Source organism: Rhynchophorus ferrugineus, unplaced genomic scaffold, assembly GCF_030347505.1.
Source record: "Rhynchophorus ferrugineus isolate W39M unplaced genomic scaffold, kcgeb_rfMv2 rfM4, whole genome shotgun sequence".
NCBI lineage: Eukaryota > Metazoa > Arthropoda > Insecta > Coleoptera > Curculionidae > Rhynchophorus > Rhynchophorus ferrugineus.
The window spans coordinates 22,652,118-22,668,823 of NW_027472583.1; the positions used below are offsets into that span (position 1 = coordinate 22,652,118).

General features: G+C 32.1%; 2 protein-coding genes across 2 annotated transcripts in view; one reads left to right on the plus strand and one right to left on the minus strand.

Moving 5' to 3' along the window:
- The window catches only part of LOC143195559 (venom acid phosphatase Acph-1), a 36,004-nt gene that overhangs the window by 12,465 nt on the left and 6,833 nt on the right, over positions 1 to 16,706 (minus strand). The gene's annotated exons all lie outside the window — the stretch shown is intronic.
- LOC143195560 (venom acid phosphatase Acph-1) lies at positions 2,494 to 5,970 on the plus strand. Its single transcript, XM_076402822.1, has 6 exons — positions 2,494 to 2,644; positions 2,704 to 3,042; positions 3,102 to 3,287; positions 3,404 to 3,527; positions 5,507 to 5,721; positions 5,780 to 5,970. The coding sequence occupies exons 1-6, from the start codon at positions 2,546 to 2,548 to the stop codon at positions 5,915 to 5,917; spliced, it is 1,101 nt and encodes a 366-aa protein (XP_076258937.1). The 5' UTR covers positions 2,494 to 2,545; the 3' UTR covers positions 5,918 to 5,970.

Here is a 16,706-nt window from a genome sequence, read left to right on the forward strand (position 1 = left end):
CATTGAAAATTGGACCACTATTAGGTGCTACCGCGAGAAACGACATTTAAACTAAAATCGGCATTAAAACAATGTTATGTTTCATAAATAATGATATACTTGGGCGTTCCAAGAGAATTTCGTTAATACATCGCTCACAACTTGTTTAATTTCATTTCAATATAAACCCGCCCTTATTAAGAAACCTACATTAAACCTTAACCCTAGGTTTGCATTCGATATTTCCTCCTTACATCATATCTATGCCGTATACAAATATGAATTAAACAAATGAGACTTGGAAAACGCAAACCTAGAAGAGCAGGCAGGATTAAAAACCGAATATATTCTCTTAAAAATTATCCAACTTGTGATAGTCGAATTCATTTGAAATGTGTCAGTGTTCGCTAAGGAGTTATCGCCTTCTCCACTGATTTTCAACAACATTAATGAAAATACATATGGCGTACAAATATCTTGACCGAATTGATGTTCGCTAATGATTTATAATATTTGCTGATAAATATGTTCAGGCTTCGAGCATTCTATACTATATATGTTAATTTGCATTGCAAATCTTAGGATAAATAATCAATCCAGAAAATATCAAGGTATTGACAACGGACGTATCGCCTGTTATTATCAATGTCAACATCATCCAGCTAGAGTAAGTACATTAGTTCAAGTGCTTGGGGTCAGTAGTATAGGAAAACAACGTGGCGTCTACCGCTGTAGTTGAATTAGTGAAAGAGAAAGAAATATCACAATCAAGACTAAAATTCGACCGAAATATTGTCCGAATTCTTATTTTGCCGATCTTTATTCTGTATGGTCCTAACTGTTGCATACTGTTATAGCCTGAGATATGTAATGTTACAAAAAAGAAGAAACAAAGTCACTCAAGCTAAACTAAATAGTAACTACAAATATATAACCAAGTCCATGATGAAATGAGCTATGCTCAAAGCATAAACCCAAACAGCCAAAAAGAAATAAATGAAGGAAAAACAACAATGAACGAATTGATTTTAAAGTTCATAGTACATTTGGACAAGGAGAAAAAAATGATTGAATATATCACTGAAAAATTCAGTGATTAGAAAACATTAGGCCTCAAGAACTACTAGAATTGACAAATAAAGACTTTCGAATTGTAATTTGAAATATTAATGGAATCACGCTCACCTAACATCACGCTGACCTACAAGAATTCCTGGATTTGCAAAAAATAGATATTTACCTAATATCTGAAACCAATTTGACAAAGGAGTCCTTTATAAAAGTTAGGAAATAATTTTTATCACGATGTCAGAAATCCATGAATTGAGCTTCGAATTGCTTCCTCATAAATCATATTCTCCAGATTTGGACCCCAGCGACTATTCTCTGTTCTCAGATCTCAAAAGAATGCTCGCTAGGAAATTTTCGTCGAATGAAGAGGTGATCGTCGAAGCTGAGGCCTATTTTGAAGCAACGGACAAATCGTACTACAAAAATAGTATCGAAAAGTTGGACGGTCGCTATGTATTGTGTATCACCCTTGAAGGGAATTATGTCGAATAAAAAACTAATATTACCAAGAAAATTTGTTTTACTATGGTAGACCGGGGACTTTTCAATTGACCTGTTATTTTAAAGATAAATTGTATGTCAGTCAGCGACGAGTGGTAGCAATGTATTAAATACATATAAAAAAGCTGTATTTCTAGTGTAATGCTTAACGCAAATTCTACATGGGTCTTTATGATATATTCGAAATTTAGTCATTCGACTAATCGTATGACAGAATAACTTTGTTGAGGAACAAATATAGAGACGCAGATTCCATTAGTCTCTCCAATCAAAGGTGAATATATTCCTCAGAGGTTGTTGAAGCCTTTAACCCTTGATTTTAGATACCAAATATTTGAAATATTTTCTTAAAAAAATATGACTTTATTAACTATTCAAAGAATATAAATATCATGTTACATGACTAACTTCTTCTTTACATTACTTCTTTGTTACATCTGTTCTTACTATTAACTTAACCTTACTTCTTAAAACTAACATATTCATCCATATAACTTCGTTCCAAACTAATGAAGATAAAAATATTACAACTCTGTACCTAACGACACAACTCTGTACCTACCTACCTATATATATCCATCTGAAGACCTATGTGGTGAAATTGAATTTTGGATGAAAGAAACCGGACAAAACTCCCCATAAGGATATTGGAAATAATTTCAAAAATATTTGCGGCGCCACATATATTTCTATGATAAGCATAAAAAATCATTGTATAAAAATTATAATACATTAGACGCGATAAATTAACATACATACAGTAAAATACGTAAGATTGATATTTAGCGACACTATTATATTAATTTATAACAGCAATTCAATTATATCTATATGGTCCGCATTTCCTTAATCATCGGCTTTAAGTTTATTTGAATGAAATCGCCAACATTGCCGTTAATCCTCAATAAAATCTGCAATTTAATTTCATATAAAAAGACTTACTTTCGCCAGGCAAACCAGACAACATTTGTCGTCTGATTTTACCAGAACCAAGATGAACCGTTCCGTAGCCGTTGCACTGGTATGCTGCTATTTCACTTTCCTGCTGGGAAGTTGTAGAGCAGACACCGACACATTGAAGCTGGTCCATGTTGTAAGTTTTAACATTTTTTAAATTAATTCATAATAATGGTTTTGGTGTTCTGGATATAGTTATTCAGACATGGTAACAGGAACCCTGACCAGGGCAGTTTGTACCCCAGTAATCCTTATTATGATGAAGGCAACTACACCGAAGGTTATGGCCAGCTTACCAATGAGGGAAAGGTTACGGAATACGCCATTGGTACAGCTTTGCGTAGCAGATATGATTCTTTCCTTACCAAAACCTGGAATATTAACTATTTGGATGTTAGATCAACTAACACTAACAGAACAAAAATGTCCGCCTTGCTGATGTTAGCCGGATTGTATCCAGCAAGAACTACCCAAATTTGGTCCAGCTTATTGTGGTTACCAATTCCATACAACTATGTATCCAGTGGAGACAAAGTATAATTATATATTTATTTTATTATTTTTAGTTATAATTCTCAATTTCTTCCTATCAGGAAATGATGTGGTTTGGAACATGTTCCCAATTGTACACGCTGGTTTCGGAACTCTACAGTTCTTCAGACATGACTACATATTTGAAGAGATACAAAGCTCTATTTGCTATTCTCATGGCCTACACTGATCTCGACACGGTTACTGTTTCAAACGCTTTTAACTACTACTTTGGATTTGCAGTGCAGGTAATTTTAATTTATTTTTAGATACTTAGATTAGTAAGCTAAGCCATTTTTATCATGACATATTTAATTTTTTTGTAATAACTATTTTATTTTTACTGTTCTTTTTTTTTGTTTAGGAGGAACTAGGTTTTACCTTAGAAGATTGGGTTAGTATAATATATCCCGAACCAATACATGCTGCTGCGGTCGATTACTATTATTTCATCACAAATACGACAGCTTTAAGGACAATTAGTGCAGGTATGTATCATCATTACAATTTTAACAATCGTTTAAATTCTATGTAATAATAAGTTATTAAAATTATTATAACTGGCGATAAATATTCACTTCTTCAACTGTCAATATACTTCTCTTAAATGTTAATAGACAACCTTTGATTCAAGACTTCTACATTCTTTCTTCAAATTTCGCTATTCGTCAGGTAGCTATAGCATATAATTATTTTTAATTACAATTGTTATAATACCCATTCAACATAAGCTCGTTAAAATGATCCTTCATTGAATCATTCAGCATATTTGAATCTATTTTTTTAAACAGATTATTTATTTCGAATGAACCTTGTATTATAAAATATTTGAGAAAAATACGCAGACTGTGTTTGAACTTCAGTTTGACGTAAATTTTATTGATTTTCCCATTTGCAAGTGTTGAAATATTCCGGCTATAGTCTTTATGGTAACATTATCCTTCATTCAAATACGCAATTTAACAAGAAAATTCATAGTTTCAGATAACAATAAAACAGTTGGAAATTTTTAATGAAATATTATTTTAATTGACAGGTCTATATCATTTTGTATTAAACATAATTATGTCAAAATGTTTGCCTCGGCTTCTCATGACTTCACGAATTGCGGTGATTCAATTTTAAATTTCTTCAGAAAATTTCAGTTCAAAAAAGTTGAGTGGGGCCAGCATTCTGGATAACTACGTCCTTCTTTATGCGGAATATCTATTGTACAGTTCGCTGTGTAGAATGTAATATAATCCTGCTAGAACAAAATATTGTCTACGCCCATATCGTATAATATGCCCGAAAGTATAACTTTTTGTAGATGCATTAATATCTCATGAATTCCATGTGGTTTAGCTGCTTCTTTATATGGCAATACAATTAGAGTCTTCTTCCAAACGCTTTCAAATTAAGTTAGCAAAACGCAGCTTTCTGTATGATTTCTAATACGAGTTAGTTTGATCTTGACGAGTACAGAGTAAAGTCGCGAACTAAAATGTTCCAAGTTCAAACCTATGAAAGGCCGAGTTCTTGTGCATAAGGAGCAATTTAATGAATCGTTTGTTTGGCCTGAGCGAGTACTGTGTGATCATGTACTGGTAAATTCTAGTTTGAGGACCAACCAAAAGGTCAATTAAAAAGTACCATAGTTAAACAAATTTTTTTGGCAAAATTCGTTTTTTTTATTCAACATAATTTCCTTCAAGGGTGATACACTGATTATAGTGACCCTCTAACTTTTCGACACCATTTTTGTAGTACGATATATTCTTTGTTTCAAAATAGGCCTCAGTTTCGGCGATCAACTCTTCATTCGACGAAAATTTCTTCCCAGCGAGCTTTTCTTTGCGATCTGAGAACAGGAAATAGTCGCTGGGGACCAGATCTGGAAAATACAGTGGATGAGGAAGCAATTCAAAGCCCAATTCATGGATTTTGCCATCGTTTTCACTGACTTGTGGCACCGTCATTTTTCAAGATAGTTAATGAAAATTATTCCATGCGCATCCCAAAATACAGACGCCATAATCTTGCCAGCTGACTGTTACATTTTTCCACGCTTTGGAGCGGGGTCGTCGTGTGCAGCCCACTCGGATGACTATCGAGTGGACTTCGGAGTAAAATTATTTAACCATGTTTCATTTATTGTCATATATCGACGCAAAAACTCGGGTTTATTACGCTTGATCATCTTCAGACATCCGCTCCGAATCATCAACTCGTTGTTTTTGATCAAAAGTGAGCTCGCGCGGCACCCACTTTGCACAGAACATTGTCATACTCAAATTTTAGTCCTTATATAGGGCCTCAAATATTAGGGCCTTTTGAATTGACCTGTTATTTGTATAATAAAAGTGTATTATTTGGACTTTCTATTAGATCAGAAAGTTACACATCTGTAGTTGAACAATAAACGACAAGTTAATGTTCACAAGTAATAATGTTAATGATTCTTTAATATTCTGTTAACACATTTTAGGTTATTTATTGAGGAAAATTATAGAAGATTCTCAATCTAAAGTCGATGGTTCTATTTCACCGGAAACACGGAAGATGTTCATCTATTCGGGTCATGAGATGAACGTTGCCGCCATGCTACTTTCCTTAGGCGTGAAAAAACTCACGGATATTCCAGCTTATGGATCATATGTTTTGTTCGAGCTTCATGAGATTGATGGCGTTTACGGTTTCAAAGTAAGTTCATTTTCTTCCTTTAATCCTTACTAGGGTTATAATATGTTTTTTTGTTTAGATTTATTACCAACTCTATGAGGAGGATGATCCCATAGAGGCTACTATACCAGGCTGTGGTACATTTTGCTCTTTAACTGATTTTATTTCAGTTTATGAGGATATTATACCCACTGATGACACTGCATGCACTGGTTAAAATAATACAGATAAATGTTGTCAGAAAATAAATGAGTATTGAATTGCATTAAATATATTGTTTTATTTACGCTACATACATTTTTAAAAACTGAAAAATTGGCAATTGTAATTTAAGGTTCAATAATTATTTGTAGTATTAAAAGATGTTCTATAAATTCGAGCTAATAAGAGACCGGATATATCAGCTAAAATAATTTCAATCAATGATTGATTTCAAATGCAGTTCATTTATTCAAATAATGGTCCAATTTATGGATCCCATCACTGTAGTAAACTTTTAACATTTCTTTTGATGATATTTATTTTCACATAAAATGTATATTGAGCCTCAAGGAAAGCTATAAGTAAGTTAAAAGTAATGTTAAAAGTGTGGATATAATTATTACTACAAAGATGTTTTTTATGATAAATATCTTTTTAATATGTATTAATAATTCATGATAATAGGTATAATTATATCAAGACGTTATAAAAAAACATGAAAAATTGAAACAAAAATAATAGACATAACATTTAAATTAATAGATTTCGATTTTACAATTTATCAACAAAATTTAGCCGGTGAGAAAAATATGTATTGTCTTTATATATACGTATTTTCATTAAATTAAAGAGAATTATAACCATAAAAAATATTATTGATACACTTCGTAGCACAAAATTTAAAATTATATGGAACAACCATAAACCATTTCACTGGGGAGGGAAAAATTATCAAAAATAACTTCATATAAAGAAACAAAACATTAAATTTACGAAGGGTTGTTGGAATTGTTGTGACGCATTTTTATTTATAAATAGTTGGGAGAGTCGTGTAAAATTAAGTTTACGTTAATTGTAGAGTTCTTTCGGTTGTTTAGTTAACAGGTTAATTTATTAGACCTTTAACTGATGTTCCTAATATTTATGACATGGGAAAAGGCTTATGGCCTGATACAAAATATAACGTCGCATTTTATTTAACGTCTGGTGAAATTAGACAACCATGAAAGGTACCAAGTAAAGAGAACATATGTGTTTAACAAAGAGGATTCCCATTGGCTAGTTGTCGAGTGTTTCGGATAATGAGGGTTATAAGTTAAATATCGAGGCTAGACGAAACGTGTCAGATGTTAGACCTGGTAGAGGAGGTATGGACTTATGGCGCCCATACCCATCAATATCAAGAAAACCCGAAATCGTGGAATTTTCGGGAGTTCCTTAAGTGTTTGAGACGCACATGTTTTATAAGGGTGAGCAGTTCCTAGCTGGAAGAGTGCTTCCCATCCCGATATTCTCAGCGAATCGGGATACAGAAAGACGTTTCTTGGACTAGCATTTTCCACCACCACCAAGAATCCGAGGGAGGAGCTTCAGCGATAAAACACTGTCCATCACCAACGATAGAACAGAATTTGCAACGACAATGAGGAAAGTATTTGCATCAACAATGAGGCAAAATGTTAAAATGAGAAGAAGATAGTTTTGTTGAGAATTGAGAGGAAAGTACTGAATTGATAGAAGAAATATTAAGCATGAAGATAGCACTGAAGTAATTTTGTTAGAAGAATTGAGAGCAGTATGGTTAGAATAATTGAAAGGAGTAATGTTAACCGCATACAACCAAGCGTAACTAGTAGAACTCCTGTTTATAATAGTCAAGCCCACACCAGTTTTCAGTAATACATTCCATCTGAATCATAATCCTTTTCCCATGACGTATTGATTAATATCTTTAAGTGTATATATATATATATATATATATATATATATATATATATATATATATATATATATATATATATATATATATATATATACTTAAAGTATTAATATATACACTTATATATATTGTTATTATTAATTAAACAACTCGTCTTTGGGTATGTATTTACTCAAAAACGAGAGAAAATAAATTGTATTTAATTTACAACCTTGTTTTCTCTCCCGCATCTCAACAGAAACATTACTTTTCTATATATAATCGTTCTACCATTCATAATCCGCAGTTATTCTCACCTCCCTTCCTTTCGTCGCCAAGCGCTTAAAGTCATGCAGCAAACATTGGAACTAAACAAAGTGCATGCGCATTACAACTTTGGATCAGTTTTAAAACTTGTTCAGCTCAAACTGTTCGCCGAATTCAGTTCTGCTCGTACGTATTTTGAATTTTCTCTGTCCTTTAGCCCCTAATGATCACGTCATGTTCGCGACTTCAAAAAAGAAGGGTGTTCTATGTTCAACTGTATATTTTTTATATATATGTAATTATGAACCGATTTTCAAAATTCTTTTTTATTCGAAAGAGTACACTTTCAAGGTGGTCCTGGTCAGAAACAAGTCAGAATCTATTGGGTGAAATGGGGGAGGGGGGGATGTTGGGAATTCGAGGGAAAATCTCAAATTGCAAACGCATGTATAAAGTTTTCAAATATTTTTTTATCTAAAATAATCAGATATTTCGGTATAATGTTACTGCTAAACTGATATGGTGAATAATCGGAAGTAGTTCAGTGTAAAAGCCTTTCAGCTTGTTTTTTAAGCACTAACCATATCAAATGAAAAGTCATAGAAACGTTGTAGGCAAATGATTCTATGGTGTAATGGTTGGAACGTTTGACCAACACGCGGGTTTCATTCCGAACAGAACATCAACTTTTTTTGCTCTAATTCGATTGGAACAGTTGTTCCGTATTTTCAATCATTGTTTATTCCTTTTTTCCTCAGACGGTACATCCACTATCCATAATCCACTATCCATAATCCATATCCATTGTAATACTGAATAAAATAACTGCATAGTTTATTGAATAAATATCTAACACTAAAAAGAGAAAAATAAAATTGTTTTAACAAAAAGAGTGGACCGACTTCAAAAAATAAATAAGGAACCCATTAAGAGTAAAAAATAATCAAACTTAGATGTATATATTTAGATACAAATATATATCTTTAGATACAAATATATATATATATATATATATATATATATATATATATATATATATATATATATATATATATATATATATATATATATATATATATATAAAATTATATAAAAATAATGTTTTAGTATAAAGTATGTACATAATTGTCGTTGTAATAACTAAATAAAATTAAACAAAAAAACTTATTTTATCTATCTAATAATATATATAAAATCAAATTCAATTTGTTGCTTGACACTGACTTTAAAATGATCGGTTGGTAGTGGTTAAAATAATATTGTAGAATATAAAATACGTGTAATGGATAGGTAAAATAAGTTTTTTGTATTTTTATTTTGTTATTACAACGATTATTATATACATATGTTATTGTAAAACGTATTTTTTTTCAATCAAAAATCTAAGTTAAGATTATTTTTAACTTTTTAGTGAGTTCCTTATTTATTTTTTGAAGTCGGTTAAATTTTTTTGTTAAAAGCATTTTTTCAATAGCTATAATGCTTACACGTTTTTGTGATTTAATAGCCTTCTTTGATATTTTGAAGAGAAACCTGAATATTCTCGTAAATTGAATGGATCGATTTTGAAGTGACTGTAGTGTTCTTCGCTGGTTACGATAAGCATTCATAATTAAAATTATTTATATTACTATTATTAGCACTAAATATATATGTCAACATAACGATCACTTTTCATGGTAGTTCTTTAAATAATCCAAGTGAAATATCATCAATTAGATGCACCGTTTTCATCAGCTTTATATTAACTATTTCTGATTGATAAAAGGGTGTTGTATCTATAATAGATTGTATTCGTATTGATCATTCGGTTGCAATACATTAGTTTCATGTTACACGAGTGATTTAGCTTTTTCATCGTTGCGTTTAACCTATTTATTTCGATGATTTTCAACAAATGGTAAAGTTAAAAAGTGAAAAATGAATACTTAAAAATGAACAAATTTCAGAGACAAATTATTCTGAAACAAAGCATAATAAATTTTAGGTTATGTTTGATCTCCTTAAGAGCCAGTGAGTAAAAGAACAATTTATTCTGTTATATACCAATGTTTTAATCCTCAAGATTTGCATTTCTAAAAATTAATATAAAAAATATGTATTTTATAGACTTAAGCTGATAATTTTGTCGATAACACTAATGCTACCATGTTTTAAAAGAATCCGTTCCAAATGAGTAGTGTGATTTCCATTTGGTTAACAAGGAGGAAAAAAACGTGGTCGAAAGGAAGGCATTTGAAGCTGGAATCGAATGTAAATAACACGGCTGTATGAGATGCTGGTTCATTAAGTTGTTTTATACGGCTCCAGTGTCTATCTAAAATACGTCTCTCCTAGCCAGATGGAACGTCAAGTCTATCAAAACAAAATTCTCAGGAGAATAATCAATGCCCCCTGGTTCGTCAGGAACAATTAAATTCATGGAGAAACAGACGTCCCCCCACTCTTCGTCTCTCGGACAATAGATGTATTACAGGGCTGGCCGTTATTTTAGGCCAATAACTCATTCGGCTCTTCGTGGCCTTATTCCATCACAGCCAACAGTTCCCCGTCGTGCTCTAACTCCAAATTGTCTCGATCTTCTCCGGCGAGCGATTAACTCATGTACCGCAAGCCGCGTGGTGTGATAACGACGCCACGTCCTTGCTTGGCCCTTGTGCCTCTTAACAGTGTTACCGGTTACGGGCACCCTCTTTACTAACAGTAAGAAATATCAGTTAGAGTCATTGGATCAGCTGATAGGGTGGGGTTTAGTGGGTAGCCTAGAGGCAGTCTTCATATAACCAGTCCAAATCGCTTATTCCTGCGGGTCTTCCCGACCAGTTATCCGTAACAGAATTCACCTTCCCGGTTCCAGGCCAAAAAAAAGGAGACTGATGATATCAGCTGCAATTGTTACATGTAAGTGGGATATTGTCATTTCTATAGCGATTTTCTAAGCTGAAAACATTTCATTTTATTTAACTAACTTGAATTTAAACAAAATTCAATCTTGATTGTTCAAATTAAATTCAAGTTTTAGTAATTAATTTTTATTAGAACACCGAAGCTGTTTGTACCATCGTTTTTACATTCAATATTACGCATTTCAAAATACTGATTTCAAGAATATTTTTATCGTTAAAACATTTTGAGGTAATATGAATATTACTTTTTATCTATTTTTTTTGAACTTTTATAATTTGACGTTGATGTTCACAAAAATAATCAAATGATTAAAATCTTATAAACAAACTATTTTTACAGTATCAGTATCAGTATCAATCAAAGTCTAATGGCTACCACTTACATAATTACTGGAACTAATTTTTTATTTCATTCAAAATATACTCTTGAATGGTTGGGAACATAACAAAAAATAATTCTTCCATGTCCCATGTTTTCAGTCTTCCATATTTTGGTGAAATGCAGAAATGTATTAATTACTAGAGCTTAATTGCTTAATATATACAAATGGTTTTTTTAAATATATCCTTTCTACCAACGATGGTTTATCTGGACTGGACCTACTATTTAACATACTTTCGGCATTGCGCCTACCGACTGGCGAATGACCAACTTAGAAATCATCACAGAAGACATCCGGTGTTTCCCCGTCTGTTTACTGGCGTGACTCGGATCATTTTCTTTGTCGGATGTTGCACTCTTACCTAGGACAATTACAAATATTAAACAATCACATACATATATTTACATCCAGCGGGATTCGAACCCACGACTCTCGCAACAGTAGGTGGACCGCCATGTCGCCTTTACCACTGCGCCAACCCAGCCGGCTTATTATTTATTCGTTCTGTCTCGATGTTTGTTGTGTAGATTTGGTTGTTGATCTATTTAATAGTTTTATTTTTATCTCATTAATTCTAAGCATTGTAACAGTTAATTAGTTTATTGTTTTGAAATTCCTTGAAACGTACAACTGTCGCAGGCTATTTAGCCTCGATTGTTAATAATTCTTGGTCTGTGTTGATAGTCTCTGAAGAATGCTAAAGCGTTGGGGAGACCCTAAACTACTAATAACAATATATCAAAAATACTTATAGTTTTAATACTTTCTTTTTTAGTTATTATTATATATAAATGTTATTGTACAACGCAATTCGTTTGCCTAGATTTGGTCGTAAATCAATAAGAATACAACAATAATTACTAAACGTTTTCACACGGGTGATGTTTCAAGGGTAAACCATCAATTAATTTTATCGGATATCTTCGAATAGCTTCACTACGCAATAAAAAAGAGTTTTCGTCCTTTAGAACGATTGTTAATAAGCTGTTTAACTAATTTACTTAAATAGAACTTTGAAATATTTTTCTAAACTTTATAAAATTTATAACTAATATAATAATCTATTTTAATATTTGGTGCGTTTTGGCTCAGAGAAAAGAAGTAAAAAATACTATCGGTTTTTTCAATGTCATTTTGGTAAATTGTGGCTTATATATTATCTCGACGGCGTCTATTTGAGCGATTATTTTTTATTCGCTTCAGTAAATTATTTTAAAAACTTGGTTATCAAAATGAGTTTATGTTACAATCCAAATTTTTAGAGTTACAGAATGATGGTAACATATTAAAAAGTCAAAGCAAAAGTGGGTTTCTGGCCATACCCAAATCAAATTTTACTTGGCCCTTACAATAAAGACAATTTTGTTATCACCATTCAAACAACTTGACAAGCGCTCATATTAGAAGACCCTATACATATTTAAAATAAACACTAATTCTAGCTACACATTTTTTGAAAGGCTTAAACTTATTAGTTTTGATCAAATGTTTTTTTTATTACTCTTAGTGGTTCAACAATCTGCCAAGTGATTAATAAGCATTCCTTATAATTATAATACCGGAAAATCATTATTGCTAGACTTAAATATGCAATGTTATGATTTGACATATGTGTTATTTTATTCTACTGACACGAAGCTTCAAGGCTATACATGTTATATTTTGCGAAAGTACAGTTGAAAATGTCAAGTTTTGTACCTACGTGCATTACTATTACCATTTAATCAAATAAGAAAGCCTCTGAAATTCATCGTTTGCTGGTAGAAATTAAAGGTGCGCTAACCTTAAAAACATATGACAGGCTATTTCAATATGGAAAACAAAGAACGTGCGGAGACCCAAACAGTTTGAAGATGCAAAACCGCAAAAGTAATTGGATGAAGACCCAACCTAAACTTATAAACAGTTAGTAGAACCATTAGCCAGCACTGGGGAAAATCCAAGAAATTAGAAGATGGGTGGCACATCAATTGATTGATGGCAAATGGAAAATCGAAAAATCGTCCGTGAAATGCAACTTCAAAGGTATTCAAAGGTATTCAAAGGTTCATCGGAAGTCATTCCTGCATCGAGTAGTGGTGGGTGATGGAAAATGATTTTTTTTGAAAACCCTAAGCGTAATTATTGTTATCATCTAGCCAAACCTAATGAAATAGTTAATAGTGGTTGCTACAGTAAGAAATGATCAATTTCTATAAAATCTCTGCTGCATGGTAGTAATTTTTTTTCTTTTCAACTTTAGTTCTCATGGTATGGTCTATATTTCTTTTAAAATATGGAAATTAAATAAGCATTTCTAATAATGATTATTTGTTAACTTAATATCAGACTAAAATAGATATCAATATATTTCAATAATTTAATTCAACTCCTTCAAATTTTGCTATTAAATATTTATTTTAATATTAAATATTTGTATTACTAGTACTACCAATCTCTTGGAGATTACTTAGATAGAAATGTAATACTTGGCAAAACATTTACAATGATACAGCTAACTGAATCTTGATTTATACCTCATACTTCAAATGCCTCAGTGTGGGATAAATGGTGGAAAAAAGAACAGTTTATTTTCATAAAGTATATAGGCTAATAAATATTTTATGTGTCTTAGTTTGAAAATATAAAGGATGCAATTTATAGAGGATAAAAATTGAAAGCTAAACTTAATTTCAACTGAATAAATAATTTGATTTTATTGAATTTAGAAAATGCTAGAGTCTTGGAGGATTTATTGATTTTAATGGTAGGAAACGTCAAAGACTTTTATTTATTAAATTTCTCTCCTCTGATCGTCCTATAAGCCTGTTATCTATGATCTCTAAACTATTCGAAAAATTATGTATTAAGAGACTCAACATAATCGCAGAGGAGAGAATTATTATTCCAGACCATCAATTTGGCTTCCGTAATAAACACGGAACAACAGAACAAATACATAGATTAGTCAAACAAAATATTGCTCAGCTGCATTGATCGATATTTCTCAGGCCTTCGACAAGATGTGGCACACTGGACTGCATGTAGAATTTAAAATTTTTTTACCTACATATGAACTTTTAACTTCTGAAATCGTACCTCACAGACAAATATTTTATTATCACACAGGGTGACACACCTACACCCAATATATTTGGACGTTCCGCAGGGCAGTGTTCTTGGCCCATTCTTATATCTATTGTATACAGCTGACCTACCGACCTCAAGAAACACTACTGTTGCAACATATACTGACGATACAGCGGTTTTATCATCACATCAAGATCCAGTATCAGCCACAAGAAACCTCCAACTTCATCTAAACAAAAATACTAACAAATCTAACATAGATATCCTCCAGAGGTTCCAGAATAAAGTGTTGCGAGTCATCGCCGATGCCCCATACTACGAAGTCTAACAAACTGATTCAGCGCGATATCCTCATAAAACTCATAACGAGAGTGATTTGGAGTGTTAGTGCTTGACTTACTGAAGTGATCTACTACATGTCAGGATAGTTATATTATGTAACTGAAATCATATAATAGTACTTATTGCCCACGAGCAGATTATTGACGTTCTAGAAGGTTATTAAAAAAATCAAATTTCAATTTATTAATAATAACACGAGTAAAACAAAGTTAGTTTTATATGATCCAATCATAATTTTGAAAAGTATAAAATATTTAAGTAATAAAATAAAATTAAAGTTAGTAACTTTTCCAATTTGATTAATTACAATATACGATGCCGGGGACAAGATGACCTGACTTAGGTCAGCGCAGTCAATCAAATGTACGAAGAGCTATCTCATATGTACCGCACTGACGACCAGAGACAGATCAAGGCAATAGTCGTATTGCTATGCCAGAATTACGTTCTTTAGAGAGTGACTATGAAGTAGATAGGCTTAGAATGCAACGAGTTCGTGCACATAAAACACAACAACAATGAGCATGACATAATGAAATTGAGCGATTCCACAGACACAGTGCTTATGTGATCCTGGAACGAGCTGCTATGATGCGGCAATAGATTATTGTGCCGATAAATCGGTAATAATTAGGGAAATGACAAGAATTTGTAAATATTGTAGGACGTTAAAATACAGTAGTGAATCGTCTGGATTATGTTGCACCAGATCCTTTACGCTCTTTAGTATCTGGGATTGGAAATTATTGTAAGCTTTTCTTGGCCAACATTCAGATATATAACTGCTGTTTCCAGATAACATCATTTGGCGCTATACATATTTTACAGGACAATTTCATGCCCACATTCAAGGTATATACCATAACATTTTATCTTATTTACTATGTATCATCATATCTTTGTTACTTATTGATGTACCAGAAAATATTACAAACATTTTATTACAATATTCAAGTTTGTATTAAAATATTTATCAGAAATAATTATTGGACAAATCTTTAAAGATTACAGATACAAGGACAAATTTATCACTTACTGGCTGCTATTTACAAATTTATTTTATGGACAATTCAGATACGGAAGTTGATAAGTGTTGTGCTCAAACTCCAACAGTGAAAAGAACCATTGTCCAAGAATTACAAATGTTTCCTCATCAGAACAACAATTTAGTAAACATGTTTAAAATACGCCATCTGACAGGCATAATATTGAGATATGTGTTTATTGATGGCCAAGTCTGTTGTTGGATTGCATGCAGTAGTTACCAATTACATTATAAATGGATCTTGCGTAGTTTTCAACTAGAATTTATCCTGTATGTTTAATGGCAAGTGTTCCAAGCGATACCCAAGAGACCTGATTATTTACGGATTATTAGTTCTTTTATTTATGGATTGAGGCAGTACGGAGTCTGCCAGGTCAGCTAGTTTTAATATATAATAGGCATTTAGCAAATGAGCAAATAGTTGTCCCAAAATATTTTGGTTTGCGAAGAAGTTTTGACTGTTAAATCTACAGCTATTAGAAGTTGAATGAGATACATTGTATTTATATATATATGAGTAAGAGCTATTAATTGTGCATTTCGAACTGTTTTATTAGATATTTAATTTGATAACTATTTCAGGAAACTAATACAAGAAACACAAGCTAGTGGCGAATTGGTGCATACTGGCAGCTCACCACGCCAATATGTTATATATAGTGTATAAATTATGTAACGTACAGGGTTTAGAAATAAAAACTTTAATTTTACGAAAAGTAGTGACGAGTTATTAGCCCGACATTACAAACGATACCCGTTCAGTCATATTCTAATATAAATCAAACCCTTATGCCTTGACGCCTCTGTGATCACACCTTCCACCCTTACGCAAACGGAGTTTTTTAATTTCCTGAGGCCTATCAGCGGTGTTATATAACATATACGAACGCTCGCAGCTAAATCAATGGAAAAAATTAAAATAAGGTACGTAATGACATTATTTTCTATATATAACTAGTTCTGCAAAAACCGTCTCGGCTTCAGCTCGGTGTTTTCAATGATGCAGTATAAAAAACAGATCTTATCACATTATGATCACACTGAACACATCGACATCTTGTTTACATAAACCGGACATTGTCATAACTAAATAC